The following is a 22,316-nucleotide window of genomic DNA, read 5'->3' on the forward strand; positions in this document are numbered from 1 at the left end:
CAAGTTGAGTGCTGAAGCTGAATGGAACTTGTATCTCACAATGTCTCTCTATTACATTAAATACATTGGGGCATGGCTCAAACATTGTAGGACGCCCCTTCTCAGTTGTATTTGTGAACAGCGTCTTCACAGCGAGAGTTTTGTGGACATCACCTAAACACACGTTTCCTACTATGACCCACCCGAGGTCCAATTTTTGTGCATAGGGTGCGTTGTTAGGGCCACTTATCTGTTTACGGACTTTGTGAACTCTAATAGCATCCCGTCCGAGAAGCATGAGTATGGGGGCATTAGAGTCCAGGTCAGGGATAAGGTGAGCTACTGACTTTAGATGACTGTGTTGCATAGCTGCACTGGGTGTGGGAATTTCATCTCTATCGTTTGGGATATTTCTACATTCAATGAGGCTAGGCAATGGGATGTGGACTGAACCATCTATGGCTGCCACTACATATCCTGTAGCTCTCCTGCCCATTGCTTCTTTAGTACCAGCACATGTCCTTAGTGAATAAGGGGAACTAGGGCCACGGTCATTGAACAATTCAAAGAACTCAGGACATACTAACGACCTGTTGCTTTGTTCATCATGGATGGCATAGAGCCTTACTGCTTGTTCAGGATGGCCTGCTGGGTACACTTTAACAAGACTAATTTTAGAGCAGGATCTGCCTGCTTCGTTCACGCCACAAACCTGTGTGCACTTGGACGTGATCTCCTCCGACTTAGCGGAGTCACTCTCCCCGCCATACTCTGCTGCAGGTTCAGTTACTCTAAGCCAGGGTGCTGGTCCTGGGTGAAGAGCAGTGCAGTGTTTTTCATCAAGACACTCAGAGCACTGTATCTTGACCATACAGTTTTTTGCAATGTGTGTAGATGAAGAACAGCATTTGAAGCAAATGTGGTTCTCTTTTAAGAATGCTTTTCGATCATCGAGTGTTTTCATTCGAAATGATCTGCACTTCAAGAGGGGATGAGGTTTCATGTGAATTGGGCAAAGCTTGTCGCTGTCTACAGCTTTGTTTGCCGTTCTTTGTGTATCTAAATTGTAACGGGAGACAACATCAGTTTTGTGCACTGAAATTTCTTTTTGTTTATATGCTCTCCATGGCAGTTTGTCGAGTTTGTGTACGTCAGGGAACGATGTAAAGTTAAAGCTGGGGTCATTTCTTGAGTTAGCTTCCTGCGTTACAAAGTCTACAAAAACATTGAATGGTGGGAAGGGGACACGTTGTGTGCGTTTGTATTTAGCTCCTACTGTGATCCACCTTTCTTGCAAATTGAAGGGAAGTTTCTGCACAATTGGATTTAATCCTCTTGCGGTATCCAAAAACGCAAGACCAGGAAGGTCTCCTTCAGCTTTAGCACTCTGCATTTCCATGAGCAGGTCACTAAACTTCCTTAGTTTTGTGTAGTCTTTGGATGTGATTTTGGGGAACATATCAATTCTTTTGAAGAGTGTATCCTCAATCACTTCAGCTGAGCCATAACATTGCTCAAGTCTGTCCCACATCATATCGAGACCTTTGGTTGGGTTGTTAATGTGTATGGCTCTAATTTGTTCTACGTGTTCAGAGGATTCTTTGCCAAGCCACTTTAACATCAAGTCCATCTCTTCACTTGTTGTTAGTTCTAATCCATTTATTGCATTTTTAAAGGAACGTTTCCAAGCTCTGAAATTTTGAGGCTTGTCGTTAAATTGCAGTAGTCCTGTTGCTACTATTTCCCGGCGAGCAAAGTATCTAATAAAGTCACTCACATTAGAGTTTTTAGGCTCTTGGCATGAAGGCCGGACATCATGGAAGTTGGATGCTGATACCTGAGTTGACTAACTTGCACTGTCATTGTTTTGGATGTGAGGAGAGGAGGAAATGACTGAGGGGTTTTGGAAGTTTTTAAGATAATTAGGGGGGCCAAAGGGCATTTGTTTAGAGTCACTTTGTTTTGTTGGTTGAAGTAATTGATTGCTACTGAGCTTTGACTTGCTCTGAGGAGCATTTTCACATTGTGATGGCTGTGTAACAACATATTTTCCCTCTTTTACAAATTCAGCTTGGCTGAGGACATATTGCTTTGTACGTTCAGATGTGACAAAAGAACAAGGATTGCTGCGTGCTTCTACCTGTGTGACTACAGCTGTTTCTAATGCCTCTGCTTCAGCAATAGCAGATGCAACATCTTTTTCATGTTGAAGAAATTCAATAGATGCCTCTATTTTAGCTTTTTCTACTTTTAAGTCCATTTCTTTTGCTGCAAAACCGAGGCGGGCTTTGGCTGCCTCAGCTTTTGCTCTTGCCCTAGCTGCTGCGGAACCTGTGGAGGAGTTCGTCGAAGCCTCGGACCGGGTCTTTAAAGATGGCGCCTTGCTGGACATGGTGGGGTGGACTAGATGATGACTGCTGAATCACTGCTGTATGCCGTTTGCGTTGTAGCGTTGTGGCGTAGTAGTGGTCAGCTTCACTCTAGCGTGCGACGACTGCGTTACCTCTGTCTGTTTGGATGCCGCCGTTTCACTGTGCCGTTAGGGGTGCATGTCTGATGCAAGGGCTGTTTAACACCTTTCTTACATCACGACTGGAGACCGATGAGCGTTGTCAGCAGGTTTAATGACATTCAAAAGGGTGAAACTAAAAAGACAAACAATACAGTCAATATATACATATGTTATGCTGTAATGCTACCTTACAAGACATGAGAAGGTAAACAAAGTGAAATTGTACTACGACGCCATCTTAGATGACATCGCAAATTATTGCTAATGAGTATGGCAAAGATCATACATCAAAAATCATAAATTTAGCTCGAAATATTTTAGACAAAAACCAAGTTTCAAAGTTCAACTTATGATACATACCGGCGATGCAACCTTAAACAAAGGATATATGCAGTTTTTCTTCGAAAATAACCACCATAAAGTACGTGCTGGAACCGGAGATTTCTCTGCTTGGCTTATGTAACTTCCGGTCAATAAAGTTTGATTCAAAATACACACTTCTCAAAGATGTGTTAACTGCCATGACCACATGATGGCGACAAATACACATGTAATAATATTAATTACATAACAAGCTTATTTAAGCACAACACATTTCAACAACAAGAGTTTACAACTTTTAGTTGTAACAGAACAAAGTGTATAAACCTTGCAAAAACATAAAAAAAAGGTTGAACAATTTTCAGTACATAAAGGTAACCAAATTATTGTCAACCGTCAGGGTAGTTCTGTCAATTATTGTTAAGTGTCGTGAGGCAGGAACCCAACATGCAAGGCAGATAAGTTGCAAAAAAAATTGATAGTTTATTCCACAGCAGCAGATAAGGCAAATTGACAAAAGTACCAATGGAAAGTAAAGCACATGGCTTGAAAAAGAATACAAAGTACAACAAAGGTGAAAAGGCCTTGTGACTGCTTCGGTACACGGTTCATATTTTTCCGCTGCTTAAGATCCATTCAAAATGTGTGGTTTTAATAGAGTTGCAGTCAGTTCGGAATCAAAATAGGTTGTAAAATGCCAGTATAATCAAAAAATAACAGGGCGCATGATATTTAACAGCAAACTTAATTTATAAGCCGCACCCACTAAATTTTAGAACAAAAAAAATATTTCTATATATAGACATCACACATGGGGCGGTTTAGTAAGTAAAAAATAGTTTTAGTTGTACTGTAAAACTTACAAACGTTGCTTGGAGTAATAAATGAAGGGCAATGCAGCGACTGCAGCACCTGCAGTGAGCAAACACGTCCAGAAAATGGCACCATAGCACAAACAATAAAGACTTAGACTAGTTTTAGTTGTACTGTAAAACTTACAAACGTTGCTTGGAGTAATAAATGAAGGGGAATGCAGCGACTGCAGCACCTGTAGTGAGCAAACACGTCCAGCAAATGGCGCCATAGCACAAACAATAAATAACACACCTATTCAATCAATGTGTTTGCTTGTGTTTTTTCTTTTAACTATTATATTTTACATCAATGCTTAGTAAAAAAGTAGCGTCCTATAGTTTACGGTAATCCAGAACCATATCGTAAACCCCCTCTGTCAGCAATAAAACAGCTGACCTCATCCACTGCTCTGGTAGAGTAATGGAGTACTCCTCTGCCTTTCATGCCAAATGACGTGATATCGATTTTCAGCAATGTCAGTTTCATAATGTGCACTAAGCTTAATGAGGTGACTGATGCTGTATTTATAATCGTTTAAGCAGCAACCAGAACTCAAGAGCTGGATGACGGCGCCAAGAAAAAAATGCTTAAAACAAAAATATAAAAATAACAAGTCTCGATTTTCTGTATACCATTGTATTACATTATATTGTCATCTTCTTCCGTACTTACAAGGTGACAAAAAACCATTACAAAACCTGCCATATCATATAATACAAACTGTACATTAAAACATATTTTATTGTATATATTAACATATACATATATATATATATATATATAAGCACGGTTGAAGTGCATCTGCCTCACAAAATACGAAGGTCCTGGGTTCGATCCTGCGCTCGGGATCTTTCTGTGTGGAGTTTGCATGTCCTCCCCGTGACTGCGTGAGTTCCCTCCGGATACTCCGGCTTCCTCCCACTTCCAAAGACATGCACCTGGGGATAGGTTGATTGGCAACACTAAATTGGCCCTAGTGTGTGAATGTGAGTGTGAATGTTGTCTGTCTATCTGTGTTGGCCCTGCGACGAGGTGGTGACTTGTCCAGGGTGTACCCCGCCTTCCGCCCAATTGTAGCTGAGCGACCCTGAAGGGGATAAGCGATAGAAAATGGATGGATATATATATATATATATATATATATATATATATATAAATATATATATATATATGTATGTATGTATGTATATGTATGTTGATTTATGTAACAAAACCATCAGGTCATGCATTTATTGTGATTTATAGTCATTTCCAAGAGCCATGACATACTCAAAAATTCAATGCAACACACATCATGTGGTTAAAATGCAGCTCTTTGTAATTATACATTTGGCCAGTAGGTGGTTTCTTGTGCTAAAGCATGCATGAAGTTTTGAGAAAATTCTCAAAACATTTGGCTCAAGTGGTTCAGTGTCATACGAAGTTTCACCTGACTATCACGACTAGAAACAAAACAGAGAGGAGGGAGTAAGAACGCCACGTTGTGTTCCCTAATTTAATTGTACATAAATGAAGGTATGTATTGCTGAGCCCGACCTGGACATAATCTGGACTGAACATAAATGCTTATTTAGAAAATGTAATTTTATATATGCAATATATTGTTGTGTTCCTTAATTTTGAGTTTACATAAATGAAGGTGTGTGTTGCTGAGCCCGACCTGGACATAATCTGGACTGGACCTGATATTAAGAACTCTTTAAACAATCTAATTTCATTGACAACCTGGTGTGGTGAAGATAATGTCCTTTAGTTTTTTGTTTTTGTTTTTTAAATTAAAATGAGTAAAATTAACTGTATTAGTGGACCAGCAGCACACACAATCATGTGTGCTTCACGGACTGTATCCATTCCAGACTGTATCGATATAAATTGTAGGAACCAGAATAATAATAACAGAAGGAAACAACCCTTTTGTGTGAATGAGTGAGAATGAGTGTAAATGGGGGAGGGAGGGTTTTTGGGTTGGTGCACTAATTGTAAGTGTATCTTGTGTTTTTTATGTTCATTTAATAAATTAAAAAAAGAACGCCTCATATAACAATACATAAAACATAGAAAGAACACTGGGGTCCAACCTGTGATTTACAAAAGTGAGGCCTTCCTAAGTCCTACCCTTTTGGGCATTTTTTTAATGTAATTTATGTAAGTAAGCGGTTGCTGTAGCTTATTTACTTCAGATGCAGTCAGTAATCATTTGTTCAACTTCTATAGTTATACTAATGGTGTTCTTTAAAGTTCCATTTCAGGTACTCTCTTTTTTATCATTTGGGCTATTCGGGCTATTGGCCTGCGACTTAGGTTAAAAAAACTTGCGAGTGACTCACATTTTTCCAGCAGATTCTTAAAGACACTAGAGTGGTGTCATAGAGATGATGTTTGACTAGCATTTTACACAACTGTAACTCTGACAAAATAAAAATATCAAAATCCTAAATATACAAAATAAGACAGTGAAAGGAGAAGTTCGGCCCCCAGTCCTTAGCTACCTTGAAATGTGGCCCACAAAACAATTTAGTTGAATATCCCTGGCACAAGTATAACGGTGAAAACATATATATCTATGTTTCTGGAGCTAAATTTGTCCATGAACACAATTATTGTGGTGCATTTTATAAATCTATTTTTTTTGGACAAAAATCATATTCACATAATTTTTATTATATATATATTCATATAACAAAAACATTGTTATATGAATACATCTATGTCATAAGTGAATTGTTATTTATAAAGGCTATTGTACCTAACATTGTGGTTGTTCTATTTATGGAGAACATGGCAATTTTTTAAAATGTATTTTAATTATTAATATTTAAATATCTTTGGTGTTTTATTTACAGTTATCAACTGGAAGAGTTGGATCTCTCCTCCTGTCTCCTAACTAAGGACATGCTCAAAATGTTGTGGCCTGCCTTTAAACATACTAGGAACCTCAAGTAAGACATACACCTTTTATTTTATTTTTCTGTTGTTTGCGGTGAAGGTCTTGATGTAGCTGGTTGAGAAGTATTTGTGCATGCACACTAACTAGAGGTGCATGATAAGTGGAATTATGATTCATTAAAAAAACGTTCCATCTCATTCATCACAACTACACAGTCCGGTTGTGATCGATTCAATGCCATGAGAATGAGAACATCCATAGACAAAAACATGGCGTCGATTCTATGGGCCTAGCTGCTTCATTGCTATTTGAGTCAAATGTTTTGCAAACATTCCGTGAGGAGGGAAAAAAAAACACCCATCTTCAACACATTCAATCTCATCAGCCACATGAAACGTCAGCCTCGCTACGACGGTGTTTTAAGTCTACAAAGACTCTTGACTGCTAAAGAAGCTGCCCCAAAGCCAGCCCCAAAGAAAGGCCCGCGGTTTGAAAAGTGCAAAGAATTTAGCCACAGACATCAGGGAAATGATGCCACTGGACAACCAGCTCTTTACATCGTTGGAGGTACTGGCTTTTTCTGGACAAATCTACAGATAGTTTGTCAAATCCACCTTTTAGACTTAGACTTAGACTTTCTTTTTATTGTCATTAAAATTTTAACTTTACAGTACAGATAGTTTGATTACTTACATGTGTGCACAAACTACAGTTTTATTACAATTTTAAAAATCATAGATATACCGGTAAGTAAGTTATTGATTATTGGTCTCCGTCTTGAGAAACAGGAAGTCATCGGTTTTGGCTTGAAAATAAATTGTACATCCCTAATACAGTACTAATTTATGCTTACTGAGTAAAATAATTGGTGCTCAATTTTAGTACTACAGTAGGGAATGGATTCATATGGCCCCATTCTTGGGTGGATTTTGCATGAGAGGAAGGTGGGGATTAATCATTTTGCAATGCTGTCTGCTGAAACCGATGGAAAGCGCCACTCTACATAGCAACTGACACTGTGGTCAAAGTTGGAATTGCCACAAAACACATTTTAGGATATTCAACACTCAACTGCCGTCTGGCAGCTTAAGTGGATAGTGCACTCTCCAAATTTGTCACGTTTCATGTGTCAGGTAAACCGCAACAAATGGAGCCATATGAATCCTCTTCCTACTGTACGAACAATATTATTTCATAAATTGATATTGTCGAAGAAACATGAAAATGTGCACCTTGTGGATTGAATTGTCTGGCAATACAAAAAGAGCATTTGATGTAACTACAGTTCCATGCATCCTGGATGACTGCCAAAGGTGATGCTTCAAGGAATCTCAGTCCCACACGTGCTCAGGTCGAGTACCTGCAGAATCTTGCAGGGACACAAGCTAGTGAGTGACTGAACGCCCCCACGGTAGTCAAGGATTCGTAGGACCAAAGTTACATATAGGACATTACATCCCAAGGACATAACTTTAAGCAGTGGATACATATGCCAACATTGCCACAAGGAATCTGGGCAATTAAAAATAACGTTGAGTAGGAGTGGTTGACCTCTACAAGGGCCCATTGCTAATAGATGGTGGGTGGCGATGATGTAAGGCTAATGAGTGATTCCCATGAAGATTCTGAATAGTAACCATATGGAATGGTTGCCCACCAAGTCAAACCCGTAAATGCCTCAGTCACGTGGTTGCGCGTTAAATCAAGATTTATTGTACTGTGTCAAATGTATGAGAGAACACTTTAACTGAGAAGGACTACATATAGGGCCTGGTCTACTTATGGTTTGCTTGTATTAAAAAGCATGCAAACTTTATAGCGCACGCAAAGTTGATCTACTAAACCTGTGTGCAGAGGAATGCGTCTTGTCTTTTAAATGAGCAAAATAGAGAGTGCAATTCATTTAGCGTTACTGTCTTCATGTACAGCATATGCAGAATATATGCTGATTATCAGTCACGCACAAATTGCTGTGAGAAAGGAGGGGATCACGCTGAAAAGACAGATCCATTCGTGTGTGTGTCAACATGTTTGGACGATAAGAAATAAAAATTCTAGGCATATTGTCTGTTCAGCAATGACATTTTATAGTTGCTAGATGACTTAAACGGGAACTGCACTTCTTTTGGAGTGTTGCCTATAATTCACAATCCTTCTGTAGGACAAGAACACACGTTTTTCTTTTTTTATGCATTGTAACTAGTAGATACATTCGAGCAAAAGTCTGCTTACAATGGAGCCTACGAGAGTCGCTCTATTCTGCCTATAAAGCCCTTAAAACATTCATTTATGTTTTATATACATGCTGTAAGTATATATGTAATGTAGTAAAAGGAACATTTATAATAACGTCCCTTGATTATTTACATATTTTGCAAATTTTAAGCATAATTTCAAAAATGCATCACAACGTTCACTTTTTTTCCACAACATCACTGATTACTACTCACTGCAGACTTCATGATTGCCAACAAACATAATAAAACATCACTTACTGTACGATGTCTGCTGTCACTAGGATGTCGACTGATTATGTAATGGCCGTTTAGATGAAGAATGACTCTTAATCCTTACAAAGAAAAGGGGGGTGGAACCAAGCGTCTGTGTCTTGCTCGCCATTGCCGGGTCTAAATTGGCAATCAAGTGTACCAACTTGTCGGATTACATCCTCATCCTTCTACTATCTATGTGAGAGGCATGATTTATGATTTAGAATAAACTTTCACAAGCGCCGAGGCAAAGAAGCAGCTCACCAGTCGATGATGTAAACATTGGAACACAAGCTAGTGATCACGGTGCTGCTATAAGAAGTTTGTATGCGTTAGCGCTTATAATAACAATATCACTAATGGTGGTTAATATTGGTTAATATTAAAATCACAGAATGTAAATGGAGTTGGCGGTTTTTGGACCGTTATTTATTGGGTTTTATGGGCGGAATGAAGGACCTCCCATTGCTCCATTGTAAGCGGACTGTTATTTACGTTTATTTATTAATTAAAATGCATTTTTTTTAAATACATCTGTTGTCCTGGGTTTCATAATGATTGTGAATGATAGGCAAAATTTAAAAAAAGTGCAGCTCCCCTTTAAGGGGCTGATTATTACAAATTAAATTAATTTGTTTTGGTGTCCATTATTTTTATATAAGAGATATTTTATCAATGTATCACCTATATAAAAAAATTCTTGAAATATACATTTCCCTGTGCCTGGATTATTGACAATATTTATCTACACTGGCGCCTCCCAGAGCTCTAAATGCTAAAAAATGGTTCAATTGTTTAAATCGCAATACTATATCGCTCAGAAAAGATGGTTCATATTATATTTATGTGCTGCATTTTCCACAACATAAGAAAACAGCACAGTTTGGAACATTGGAGCATATCATGCAAAAAAACCCATTTAAATAGGTCGGTCTGCACCAATTTTTCACTTGCAATTGCGCATGTAGTCTTAGTTGATCACCTGTAACATGCCCACTCACAGTACTCAGAATGTTTTATTTTGTGCACGCTATTTAGCACTTGTTATTTGGATTTTAGTAGATCAGGCCCACAGTGTACTAAAGTGCTATATATTGAGCACTATCAGGGTTGCTACTTGACCTGTCATTACCCTCGCAGTACTTTTGCATGTGTTTGCTGTGTGTTGTGATCGTTGCCTCTGCCTGTCTCTGTTGTGCTCAGTCTGCAGTATAATAGCCTTGGTCCTGACTCCTGCATCTTCCTGAGAGACCTGCTACTAGACCCCAAATGTTCTATTAGAGCTCTACAGTAAGACAGCACTTTAATTATTGTATTTGTTTCTAAAGTTAATATGTCACGTCTCTGATACTGACGGTTACTGAAAATGGGGTGAAGACATACTGTATGAATTCATCCTTAGGCTCAGAGTCAAACCTTTTCAGACCGCAGGATAGCATATTAAATCATTTTATGTTTGCATGTTTGCTTTTCTAAATAAGGGTTTTTGTCTTACTGTTTTCATTTTTCTCCAACAACAGCATTTTCTCAACACGGTATTTAGACTTGAAGTTGTACTACTGTGTTTTGTTTTATAGTTTTTATATACCAGGTTAAAAATGTTCAACTTTGCCTATCCCTGCCAGTATAAACAAGACAAAGTTTGCAGTTGGAAGCAGTACCAGGAGTTATTAAAACCTGTAGTGTTACTAGTTAATTGGCTTTGAAAGCCTAATTTTGTAGTTTTCCTAATTTCTGTATAAAAAGACATTGAATCTTCGTGATTCTTGCAATTATAATTGACTCATGGTCATCAGCTGTGTTTGCAAACCACAGTGCGATAATGCATTGCAACCATGATGTCTCTTTATTACCGGCATGTCACACAAGTTTTAATTGAGTATGTACGCTTTTAGATAGGATCAGAGGGGTTAATTGTTTTTCCTGATATCTGATCCAGTAAATTGGGTCATTACCTGACTGATAACGATCCTGAGTATCGAATCAGATAATCCCTGTTTAAAATCAGGCTGACTTGTAGGTTACAGTGCATCTGGAAAGTATTCACAGCGCTTCACTTTTTCCCCATACTGTAATGTTACAGCTTTTTTCCAAAATACAATAAATTCATTTTTGTCCTCTGAATTCTACAGACAATACCCCATAAGGGCACTGGGAAAATGTTTTTATTTTCTAATTTTGCAAATGTATTAAAAATAAGAAAATAAGAATTCACATATTCACAGCCTTTGCTGAGTACTTTGTTGATGCACCTTTGGCAGAAATTACAACCTCAAGTCATTTTAAATACAGTGCCACAAGCTTGGCACATCTATCTTTGGGCAGTTCCGCCCATTCCTTTTTGCAGCAGCTCTCAAGCTCGATCAGGTTGGAAGAAGAGCGTTGGTTTTCGTCCAGAATGTCTCTGTACATTACTTCATTCATCTTTCCCTCTATCCTGACTAGTCTTCCAGTTCTTGCCGCTAAAAAACATCCCCACAGCACGATGCTGCCACCACCATGCTTCACTGTAGGGATGGTATTGGCCTGATGATGAGCGGTGCCTGGTTTCCTACAAATATGATGCCTGGCATTCACGTTTCTTATGGTCTCATGGTCTCAAAGAGTTCTATCTTTGTCTCATTAGACCAGAGAGTTTTGTTTCTCATGGTCTGAGAGTCTTTCAGGTGAATTTTGGCAAACTTTTTACTTAGAAATGGCTTCAGTCTGGCCTTGGTGGATTGCTGTAGAGATGGTTGTCCTTTTGGAAGGTTCTCCTCTCTCCACAGAGGAATGCTGTGGTTCAGACAGTTGGGTTTGTGTTCACCTCCTTAACTAGACTAAGATGAATGCAGCCATTTACAGAGACATCTTGGATGAAAACCAATGCTTTCCATCCAACCTGATGGAGCTTGAGAGGTGCTGCAAAGAGGAATGGGCAAAACTGCCTAAAGATAGGTGGGCCAAGCTTATGGCATCAAACTCAAGAAGACTTGAGGCTGTAATTGCTGCCAAAGGTGCATCAAAAGTATTAAGTATTAATAATGGATTATATTTTATAGCACTTTTCTATCAACTAGATACTTGAGCAAAGGCTGTGAATACTTATGTGGATGCGATTTTTTTATTTTTGATAAATTTGCAAAAATAACAAACATTTCACATTGTCATGTGAGGAAAAAGTGAAGCGCTGTGAATACTTTCCAGATGCACTGTAAGTATCTATCAGGGTACGTGAATCAAATACCAGAAATGTCTCACTATGTGTGTGTGTGTCACTTAGACTGTGCGACAATCCTCTGCTGGAGTCTGGAGCCTGCACCCTTCTTCAGGCCCTTCCAGAAAACCAGTCCTTGAGGAATCTGTCCCTGATGCACACAGGACTTGGGGACCGAGGGGCCCTTGAGCTGGCTGAGAGGCTTCAGCAGCACACTGGACTCCAGGAGCTCAACGTCGCCTATAACAACATCGGCGATAATGTTGCTCTAACCCTGGTGGACGCCTGCAGGGAACATCCCAACATTCACACTTTGCAGTAAGTACAAACATGTTCAACTCTGCTATTCAATATAATCAATCTTCACATTTTTGCAATACTGTTTGAAAAGATGATACAGTGAAACCCGTTTACTTGTGCCCTTATATTCATCTGTTGCATTGGTTCTCAAACTTTTTCACCAAGTACCACCTCAGAAAACACTTGGCTCTCCATGTATCGCCATAATGACCAACATTATAATACAGTAGTGTAGTAGGCATAAATATGTGTTTAAAAAAAAAACAAGGCAGAGGTGTTATTTAACAAGTATATTTAATATTTTTGTTCACTGTAACATTACACCCAGTTTGAACAGGAACAGTTTGTTTGAATATTTAATTAAGTGATTCTTTGGCAGACCACTAGATGGAGTCCATGCAACACCAGTGGTACTCGTACCACAGTTTGAGAATCACTCTTCTATCACATTCATATTACTAAAAAGTGCTCGCTTAAGCCGACATCGACATACATGGCCAACCACTTTTGTCGACATAACATTTGGGTATTTATATAAAACAAATTTACGTCCATTTATGTTTGTGGTATAGTCATCATTAGGCTAAAGTTAAATAAAGTGGCTCAGACCCTTTGAAAGAAGGGGCGGAAGAATGGGAAGAGCAACAGGAAAACAATCACAACTTTGCTTCAACTTCAGTCTTGGACCTGAGGTCTTCTTTCCTGTTAGAATTCATTATCGCTCTTCTATCCCCTTTTCCACAACTGCTGTCTGTGGCTTCTCAATAATTCATACGGTAGGTAGAGCTCAGTGGCTCACACAACGAACAGCAACACAACTACTATCTAGTTACACAGCATTAAAACATGCCCACAGTGACTTTCTATTCAGTGCAAAGTACAGTTTGTAAGTTTCAAAACAAAACAATTAAAGTTTTACCTGGATTCTACCACGGAAACTAACGAAATGCAATTTTTTTTTTAGATTGTTAGCCTCTGGGAAACAGATTGTACAAAAACATGGTGAACACAGTCAAAGCTTTGGTTTTTGGTTATGTTGACTAAACTACCACTTATGTTGAAGTGAGTTAGCCAATCCGAGGGATGTTAACTTAAACTGCTTCCACCGTACATGTATTTCAATCAGGTATATTACATTATTCTGTGGGTGAAAAATATATTCAAGCTATATGATAATTAGGGGTGTCCCGATACAACTTTTTCCCTTTTGATATGATACTGATATTGGAGCCTTGAGTATTAGCCAATAACCAATATTGATTCGATACAATATCAGCACAAATCATAATTTTTTTTATTATTTTGTAGTGTGGCATGTTAGAAAATGCCACAAACAGAGAAACATAAACCTTTTTATCATTAAGCCTCTGGAACAGACTTATGCTGTCTTTAAGTTGAAGTTGAGTGGCAATTGTTGTTTTTTTTGGCAACACCTAGTAGCCACGATAATTCATTACGTTGCGCTCATGACACAGTCAGTTGAATGATGCGTACATGTTTGCTACTGGATATTTTGTAATACGCTTCTGCCTTGGAGACTTTGTATCTGAGAGTAATATGCAACTATAATTATTTGATACTTGTTTATATTGACAAATGTCATGTTTTAGACTGCAATATTGTGAATTGATTTACTTGCTTCCAGGTTTGTGTGCTTAGCTGTTGTGTAGCTGCACTTACCTCATAGCCTATAGCAGGGATTTCCTAAGCTGCGGTAAGTGTATATGTGTGCTTTATCTATTGGTACGCAGAAGAATCACTTAATTAAAGGCCTACTGAAATTAATTTTTATTTATTTAAACGGGGATAGCAGATCCATTCTATGTGTCATACTTGATCATTTCGCGATATTGCCATATTTATGCTGAAAGGATTTAGTAGAGAACAACGACGATAAAGATCGCAACTTTTGGTATCTGATTAAAAAAAGCCTTGCCCCTACCGGAAGTAGCGTGACGTAGTCAGTTGACAGGCTCCTCACATTTTCCTATTGTTTTCAATGCAGCTAGAGCGATTCGGACCGAGAAAGCGACGATTACCCCATTAATTTGAGCGAGGATGAAAGATTCGTGGATGAGGAACGTTAGAGTGAAGGACTAGAATGCAGTGCAAGACATATCTTTTTTCGCTCTGACCGTAACTTAGGTACAAGCTGGCTCATTGGATTCCACACTCTCTCCTTTTTCTATTGTGGATGACGGATTTGTATTTTAAACCACCTCGGATACTATATCCTCTGGAAAATGAGAGTCGAGAACGCGAAATGGACATTCACAGTGACTTTTATCTCCACGACAATACATCGACGAAACACTTTAGCTACGGAGCTAACGTGATAGCATCGTGCTTAACTGCATATAGAAACAAAATAAATAAATCCCTGACTGGAAGGATAGACAGAAGATCAACAATACTATTGAACCATGGACATGTAAATACACGGTTAATGCTTTCCAGCCTGGCGAAGGTTAACAATGCTGTTGCTAACGACGCCATTGAAGCTAACTTAGCAACCGGACCTCACAGATTTATGCTAAAAACATTAGCTATCCACCTACGCCAGCCAGCCCTCATCTGCTCATAAACACCCGTGCTCACCTGCGTTCCAGCGATCGACGGTGCGACGAAGGACTTCACCCGGTCACAGATGCGGTCGGCGAGACGGAGGAAGTTAAGGTGAGTTCGGCGGCTAACGCGTCTGCTATCCATCTCTGTCCTCCTCGCTGTGTTGCTGTAGTCCGCCGCTAATACACCGATCCCACCTACAACTTTCTTCTTTGCAGTCTCCATTGTTCATTAAACAAATTGCAAAAGATTCACCAACACAGATGTCTAGAATACTGTGGAATTTTGAAATGAAAACAGAGCTTTTTTGTATTGTATTCAATGGGGTACCAATACTTCTATCAACCGTTTACGTCACGCGCATACGTCATCATATCTAGACGTTTTCAACCGGAAGTGTGGCGGGAAATTTAAAATTGCACTTTATAAGTTAACCCGGCCGTATTGGCATGTGTTGCAATGTTAAGATTTCATCATTGATATATAAACTATCAGACTGCGTGGTCGGTAGTAGTGGGTTTCAGTAGGCCTTTAAAGTACAGTGTTTTATTTTCCTATATTCAAACACAGTGTTTCTGTTCAAACTGTCTGTAACGTTATAGTGGCTGAAAATATTATACATACATGTTAAATAAAACCTCTGCCTTGTTTTTAAATAATACGTATGCCTACTACACTACGTGATATTAATGTTGGTCATTATGGTGGTACTTGGAGAGCCAAGTGTTTTCTGAGGTGGTACCGGGTGAAAAAGGTTTGAGAACCGCTGGCCTTTAGCCTACCATGTTGACCTTTTGAAATGACTTCACTAAAATACAAGAAAAGACCAACCTTGTGTGCTTTTTGGAGGACATATACTGTAGCTGTTAACTGGCTGCTGAGCTCTGCAAAAGTAAACGTACGCTGCAGGACTGCTTCCATTGAGCGCTTATACTAGCCACTTTAAATGCAAGCAAATATATTCCCAGACCTATTTTTTTGCTGCTATCGGACAGATATTCGATGTCATTATCAGACTAAGACACCCTTAATAATATTACAATCTTAAAATATCTTATGCATTTGAACTCTATTTTTTACCAACCCGCAGTTTTCAATAAACCAAGAAAACACATTAAATGTGATATTACCAACATATGTTTTATTAATCTATTGAAAGTTAGTACATTTTGTAAATTATTGTGATCCATAGATGGGTTTGACTAACTTTGAGTGCAACTATTAATATTTCATCTTATTTTGACAAGTAACAAATAACTGTTGTTTTTTTGTTTTCATTAAAACTCACAACTTTGTGTAGTTTGTACCTGAACCCTCTGAGTGATGTTGGCAAGCAGTCCCTGTATGTCCGGGGCGTTTCCAAGTCTCACAGCGGCAGTGGCCGCAGAGTCAAAGTCCTGGCCTCAGTCACGGAGGGTTCAGACCTCTCTGAGGACTGGCACCCCATTCTCAGTGTGATTCGTGAGAATGCATCATCTTGGGAGAGGGAGCGTCTACAACAGCAGCTTAAGGTAAACCTAATCAAATTTACAGTATGTCTGCCTTAAATAAATGGTGGATTAGTTTTTTGTGTGACAGATTTGGAGTTGCATTATTAGATGTGGCTATTTTGTCAAAGTAGTTTAACCGCTACTCCAGGATGTTACTGTACAGCAGGATACTGGTTAACCATTAATTTCATCATATTTATGAAACTTGTTTTTCCATTGGCGATATTATCAATGATCTAAAAAAAGCAATAAAAGTGGCAGTTTTTGTAATGTGAAAAATTGTCAGCTTGGATGTTTTGAAGATGGAATAACACACAATAATACATTTATTAGTAATGCTCTTTACATTTTAGAGAAATCTCAAAATGCTGCAATATTTACGAGTTGACTAACAGACAGGGTTGCTTAAAAAGAGATAAAAACAACAAGAAATTTAACATTGTAAAAATGTTCATTGTAAATTTACAGCAAATTACTGGCTGATACTTTCACAGTAACATTTACAATAATCTACTGTGAAATATCTTTACAGTAATTTATTGTAACTGCAGAGCTGTTATGTTACAGTTAATTACAATAAAGTTACAAGTATATGCTATAGCTTCACAGTTGTAATTGCACAGCTAATTTCAATAAAATTACAACTATATGCTGTAACTTCACAACTGTAATCTTATTGTTAATTACTCTCTCATTTTAACAGCATACTGCCAACTACTGTACAAGAGTGTACAAAGTAGTCTACAGAACCCGGCCCTTAAAGGGGAACTACACTTTTTTTGGAATTTTGCCTATTGTTCACAACCATTATGAGAGACAAGAACACACATGCAAGTCTATATATAATGTAGTAACAGACACAATATTTACCGTATTTTGGTAATTTTAATCATTGCCGCAACTAGTTCTTCAGCGCATTTATTTCTGTTTCCATAGCAGCGCACATCTGATTTCTGGCAACAACGGTGTGTTACTACTTCCGGAAAGAAGGCGTGTGTGTTTTCTAATCATGTCAGACTTGGTAACAAATAATGAAGACGACTATTTTTGGACAAATGAGGATTCACAACCTTATCTTTTTTAATATTTTGAATATACGGAGGACGAACTGCTGCTTCTAAAAGCCAGCACAATGGAAGGGTGAGACTTGGAGCAGAGGGAAGCCAAGAGAGTGAGGTGGAAGTCACTCGAAGCTGCAAAATGTGGAATTTGAAGCCATGCTATTTTGACATAAATGGAGTGCTTACCCAAAAATTTGCCAGCTGGACCAAACAAACAACTGTCCATCGAGTGAGTCACACTTTATATTGTTAATGATACACACAGCACGCTAGCGCTCGCTGTGTACAAACAAAACATGAAATAATACTTTACAGATACTGTAATTTGATTGTTCATGTTTTTCAGTCAGTACTGATTTCTGTCTTATCGCATTGTGTTGAGCATTACAAACTCAAACATGTTTCCTGTTGTTGTAGAAGCTAGCTTATCTCTTGCCGTAGTTAGCTTTTACGGCTAATACCGTAGCACGCTGATGTGTTACTACGCTAGAAAAAGAGTTCCTCAGTGTTCGCTCTTACAATAACAATGTCGCTACAGCTTGATTATTATAAGAGTTATGAAACGTAAATGAAAGATTGTTAACCGTTTTGAAATGCATTTTTAAAGTGATTTAGAGGTAAGATTGATTGCTCCCATTGGCTGCATTGCTAGCCACCAGAACGAGCCGATTTTTACATGTTAGAATGACAAAAACAAAATGTTGTCTTCTTGTCACTCATGATTGTGAACGATAGGCAAAATAACAAAAAATTTGCAGTTCCCCTTTAAGTGACAAATCAGTTTGAATTTACAGTCAATTGTGATATTATTGAAGACAATTGATTACAGTATTTTTTTTTTTTTTTTAACTTTTAAAGGGGCCTTATCATGCAAAACCAACTTTACTTACCCATTGCTTGTATTCCGACACGTGACTTCTTCCCGAAAGTGAAAACCAGTGGTGGTCAATCAAGCTAAGATGGCTGTTGTACAGCAAGCAGCACATGAACTGAGTAGAAAAGAGGCTTAAATATTCCTGCAAAAAGCAGATACGAGCAAAAATGCAAACTATACAATAGAATCTATCCCTATACTTTATCAAAAAAAGATTTATCGAGTGATATCAAGGATTATAGATCGGTCGCTTTTCCAGACATATTGAACTATTGTGCTCCAGATGCCAGTCTACACAACAAAACAGATGTAAACTTGGAAAAGCATGGAGGTCTACAACTTATTTGTGTGTGACCGGGTCAAGGGACTTGTTATCAAGACTTTCCTGGATAAATATGTATAATTTTTGCTGAGATAAGGTTGCATTTCACGATTGAACTTTGCGTCTACTGGCATGTTTGTTGCGCGCCATTTACGAGTAGCCTGTTTTCCATGTCTTTATCAAAATATAACTATAGATGTCAACTATGTGTATGTGCTGAAAGCTTCATTTACGATTGCTGCCTTTGGCAAAAACTTAACTTTTTTAGGTTTTGCTCACATTTGCTTTCTTTTAGATTCGCCAAGTTTGTGCATTTTGAAACACTCGTAGCAAACATGTATTTAATATGAATAATATCAAGCTAATACTTAAATGGAAAATAATAAACGTTAAAAGTATTTTAAACAAACCTTTAATGAAGTGATCACTGCAAACTCATGCATTATTTGACTTAGTTCCCTTCGACTGGAGTGTGAGTGCATGCTTTTCCGTCCATCCATCAATCCATCCATTTTCTACCGCTTATTCCCTTCAGGGTCGCGGGGGGCGCTGGAGCCTATCTCAGCTACAACCAGGCTGAAGGCGGGGTACACCCTGGACAAGTCGCCACCTCATCGTCGTTGTTTCGTAAAATTTTGCACTCTTCCGCCTTTTTTGATTACCTCCCGAGGAGCTCTGAAGAAACGTTCATCCTTTTCGCGATTTGAACGATTCGTACAGCCGAAAACAACACAAGCATAGTGCATTTTTTCTTTGAGAAAGGCTGAATAGCGCCTAGTACCCATTGAGGACGGAGCGAGCTTGACCACCACGCAAATTTAATGAGCGGCACGTGAGCCGGACGTGACGTCAGTAAAATATAAGCAACAGGTACCTGCATTTGGGTTCTGCATAAGTCCCGAAAACATTGTCTGCGGATTATTCATTTAGGGTATAAATCTACCCAGACTGCCTTGTGCGCATCTGTAGTTTTAAGGACAAAATGCCCAAGAAGAACGAAAATGTTGTTGTTGGTTGTATTACACACGCAGGACACTATTCAAACCTCCAGTCTCATCTGAAGAAGTAAGAAGTGCCTGGCTAACTTTTTTGTTTTGCGGCAATGTGCCTTCAACTGTAAAGAAGTCTCTTCGAGTGTGTGACAAGAGTCCCAGCTGCTTCACCCACAAACTTTCACAAAAAGATGGATTTTCTGATAAAATGATTTTAATGATGGGCTCGGTGACTACTATTTATGGCAATGGAGGAGACAATGAAACGGTAGGTAATAATAGTGGGTTAGAAATGTGTGAATGATTTGTGAGCAATGTTAGCTCGAGTTGTTGTGTAGCTAGCTTAGCCTTCTACTGTAAGACAATCGCATCACCGTCCTCCGGCATAATAAAGAATAATTTTCTTAAAAAATACTTTTAATTGGATCAGTGTCTACTGTGTTTGGCAATGGACAAGTAAGTTATATAATCTGTTATTCGTTAGCGAAGTAGCTCGTACCTTTGCTGATAGCCTTTAGCCTCTATTGTTAACAACTCGAAGCAGCTGTGCAGCAGAGCTATTTACATGATATAGAATAAAAAATCCTTGTATTGCCAATATACACATGTATACATCCAGGATCTAGCATTAGAAAGTTAGACTTGGTTGAAGTTTAACCTTAGCCAGCCTATGGGTCCAGATCTGTACGTCAGTTGCGTTTCTTTCCTCGCTCTCGTCCGCCCACATTTCCTCTTTCCTTAGCGCCGACAACAAAACACGATCCCGCTTTATCATCTGGGATGTTGTGTTGTGGTGAAAGTCACCGATGTCCAAAGTGCACAAATAAAAGCAGGAAAGCTACAAAAAAAACCTACAAAAAAAGCTGACAGGCAGGGGCTCATCGACGTGAGGGGGCGTGGTGAGGAAAGGTTAATTTGCATCTAACAACTCTGCCTCTCAAAACGAGCTGTTTTGAAATGGAGACAAAAAGTAACTTTAAAAATAGAAGAAAATTATACAGGGCCACATAAAATGTCCTAAAAGGCCTTTTTGAGTAAAAACCTTCTAGACTTTTTAAAAATAGTTTTAGAGGAATTGATAAATGTAGTACAGTGTAAGCACCTCCCTGAGCTGTTGACTTACTGTGGTGGAGAAGTTTGCATATGCCAATGATCCTAGGAGCTATGTTGTCCGGGGCTTCTATGACAAACAGGTCCTAGGTGAGGGACCAGACAAAGAGCATCTCAAAGACTTCTATGAATACAAAAAAATCAAGGACCAAGGTTTCCTTCGCCCGGTCGTGGGTCATCAAGGCCCCCCTCTGGAGCCAGGCCTGGAGGTGGGGCTGGACTCTCTTCCACTCTGGCGTTCAAAGCGAAAGGGGAGCTTGCCTCCGCCTTCGGTTGCGAGGACGGGTCCTCAGTTCAGAGTACCCGCCCTTTTTGGAGTCCAGTGCAGAGTGCTCCCTCTGTTGATTCCCTTGGGGACTTCAACGCTCACGTTGGCAAAGACAGCGAGACCTGGAAAGGTGTGATTGGGAGAAACAGCTGCCCTGATCTGAACCAAAGTGTTTTGTTATTAAACTTTTGTGCCCGTCACATATTGTCCATAACAAACAACATGTTCAAACATAAAAGTGTCCATATGTGCACTTGGCACCAAGACACCGTATGCTGCAGTTTGATGATCGACTTTGTGGTTGTATCATCTGATTTGTGGTCTCATGTTTAGGACACACGGGTGAAGAGCGGGGCGGAGCTTTCAACTGATCACCACCTTGTGGTGAGTCCGCTCCGATAGTGGGGGAGGATGCCGGACAGACTTGGCAGGCCCAAACGTATAGTGAGTGTCTGCTGGGAACACCTGGCAGTCTCCCGTCAGAGAGAGTTTCAATTCCCACCTTTAGAGGAACGTCAAAACATATAACGAGGGAGGCGCTGGATATTGAGTTTGAGGCAGCCGATCAGAGCTGTGGCCGCAAGGTGGTCGGTGCCTGCCGTGGCGGATACCCAGAACCCGCTGGTGGACACCAACGTGAGGGATGCCGTCAAGCTGAAGAAGGAGTCCTATCAGGTCCTTTTGGCTAATGGTACTTAGCGGCAGCGGACAGGGACCGACATTGTGTGCGGTTTTGGCAGTTGCAGAGGCAAAAACTTGGACATAGGAGGAGTTTAGAGAAGCCATGGAGAACGACTTCCGGACGGCTTGTTCACAAGTGAGGGAAGAGTGGATCGTGACATCGACAGGCGGATCAGTGCAGCTTCTGCAGTGATGCGGCCCCTGTATCGGTCAGACGTGGTGAAGAAGGAGCTAAGCCGAAAGGCAAAGCTCTCAATTTACCGGCCGGTCTGCGTCCCCATCCTCACCTATGATCATGAGCTGTGGGTTCTGACCGAAAGGACAAGATCACGGGTGCAAGTGGCCAAAATTAGTTTCCTCCGTCGGGCTCTCCCTTAGCGATAGTGTGAGAAGCTCTGTCATTTGGGAGGAGAT

At 39.5% G+C, this 22,316-nt stretch overlaps 1 protein-coding gene across 1 annotated transcript in view; it reads left to right on the top strand.

Annotated features, from left to right (window-relative positions):
• nlrx1 (NLR family member X1) overlaps positions 1 to 22,316 on the top strand; it is a 73,916-nt gene that overhangs the window by 47,859 nt on the left and 3,741 nt on the right. Inside the window, exons 9-12 of the mRNA XM_062067864.1 lie at positions 6,511 to 6,606; positions 10,247 to 10,333; positions 12,306 to 12,557; positions 16,405 to 16,615. Of these exons, the coding sequence (XP_061923848.1) occupies positions 6,511 to 6,606; positions 10,247 to 10,333; positions 12,306 to 12,557; positions 16,405 to 16,615 (646 nt within the window). The remainder of the gene's footprint in view (positions 1 to 6,510; positions 6,607 to 10,246; positions 10,334 to 12,305; positions 12,558 to 16,404; positions 16,616 to 22,316) is intronic.

Source organism: Entelurus aequoreus, linkage group LG13 (assembly GCF_033978785.1).
Source record: "Entelurus aequoreus isolate RoL-2023_Sb linkage group LG13, RoL_Eaeq_v1.1, whole genome shotgun sequence".
Classification (NCBI taxonomy): Eukaryota; Metazoa; Chordata; class Actinopteri; order Syngnathiformes; family Syngnathidae; genus Entelurus; species Entelurus aequoreus.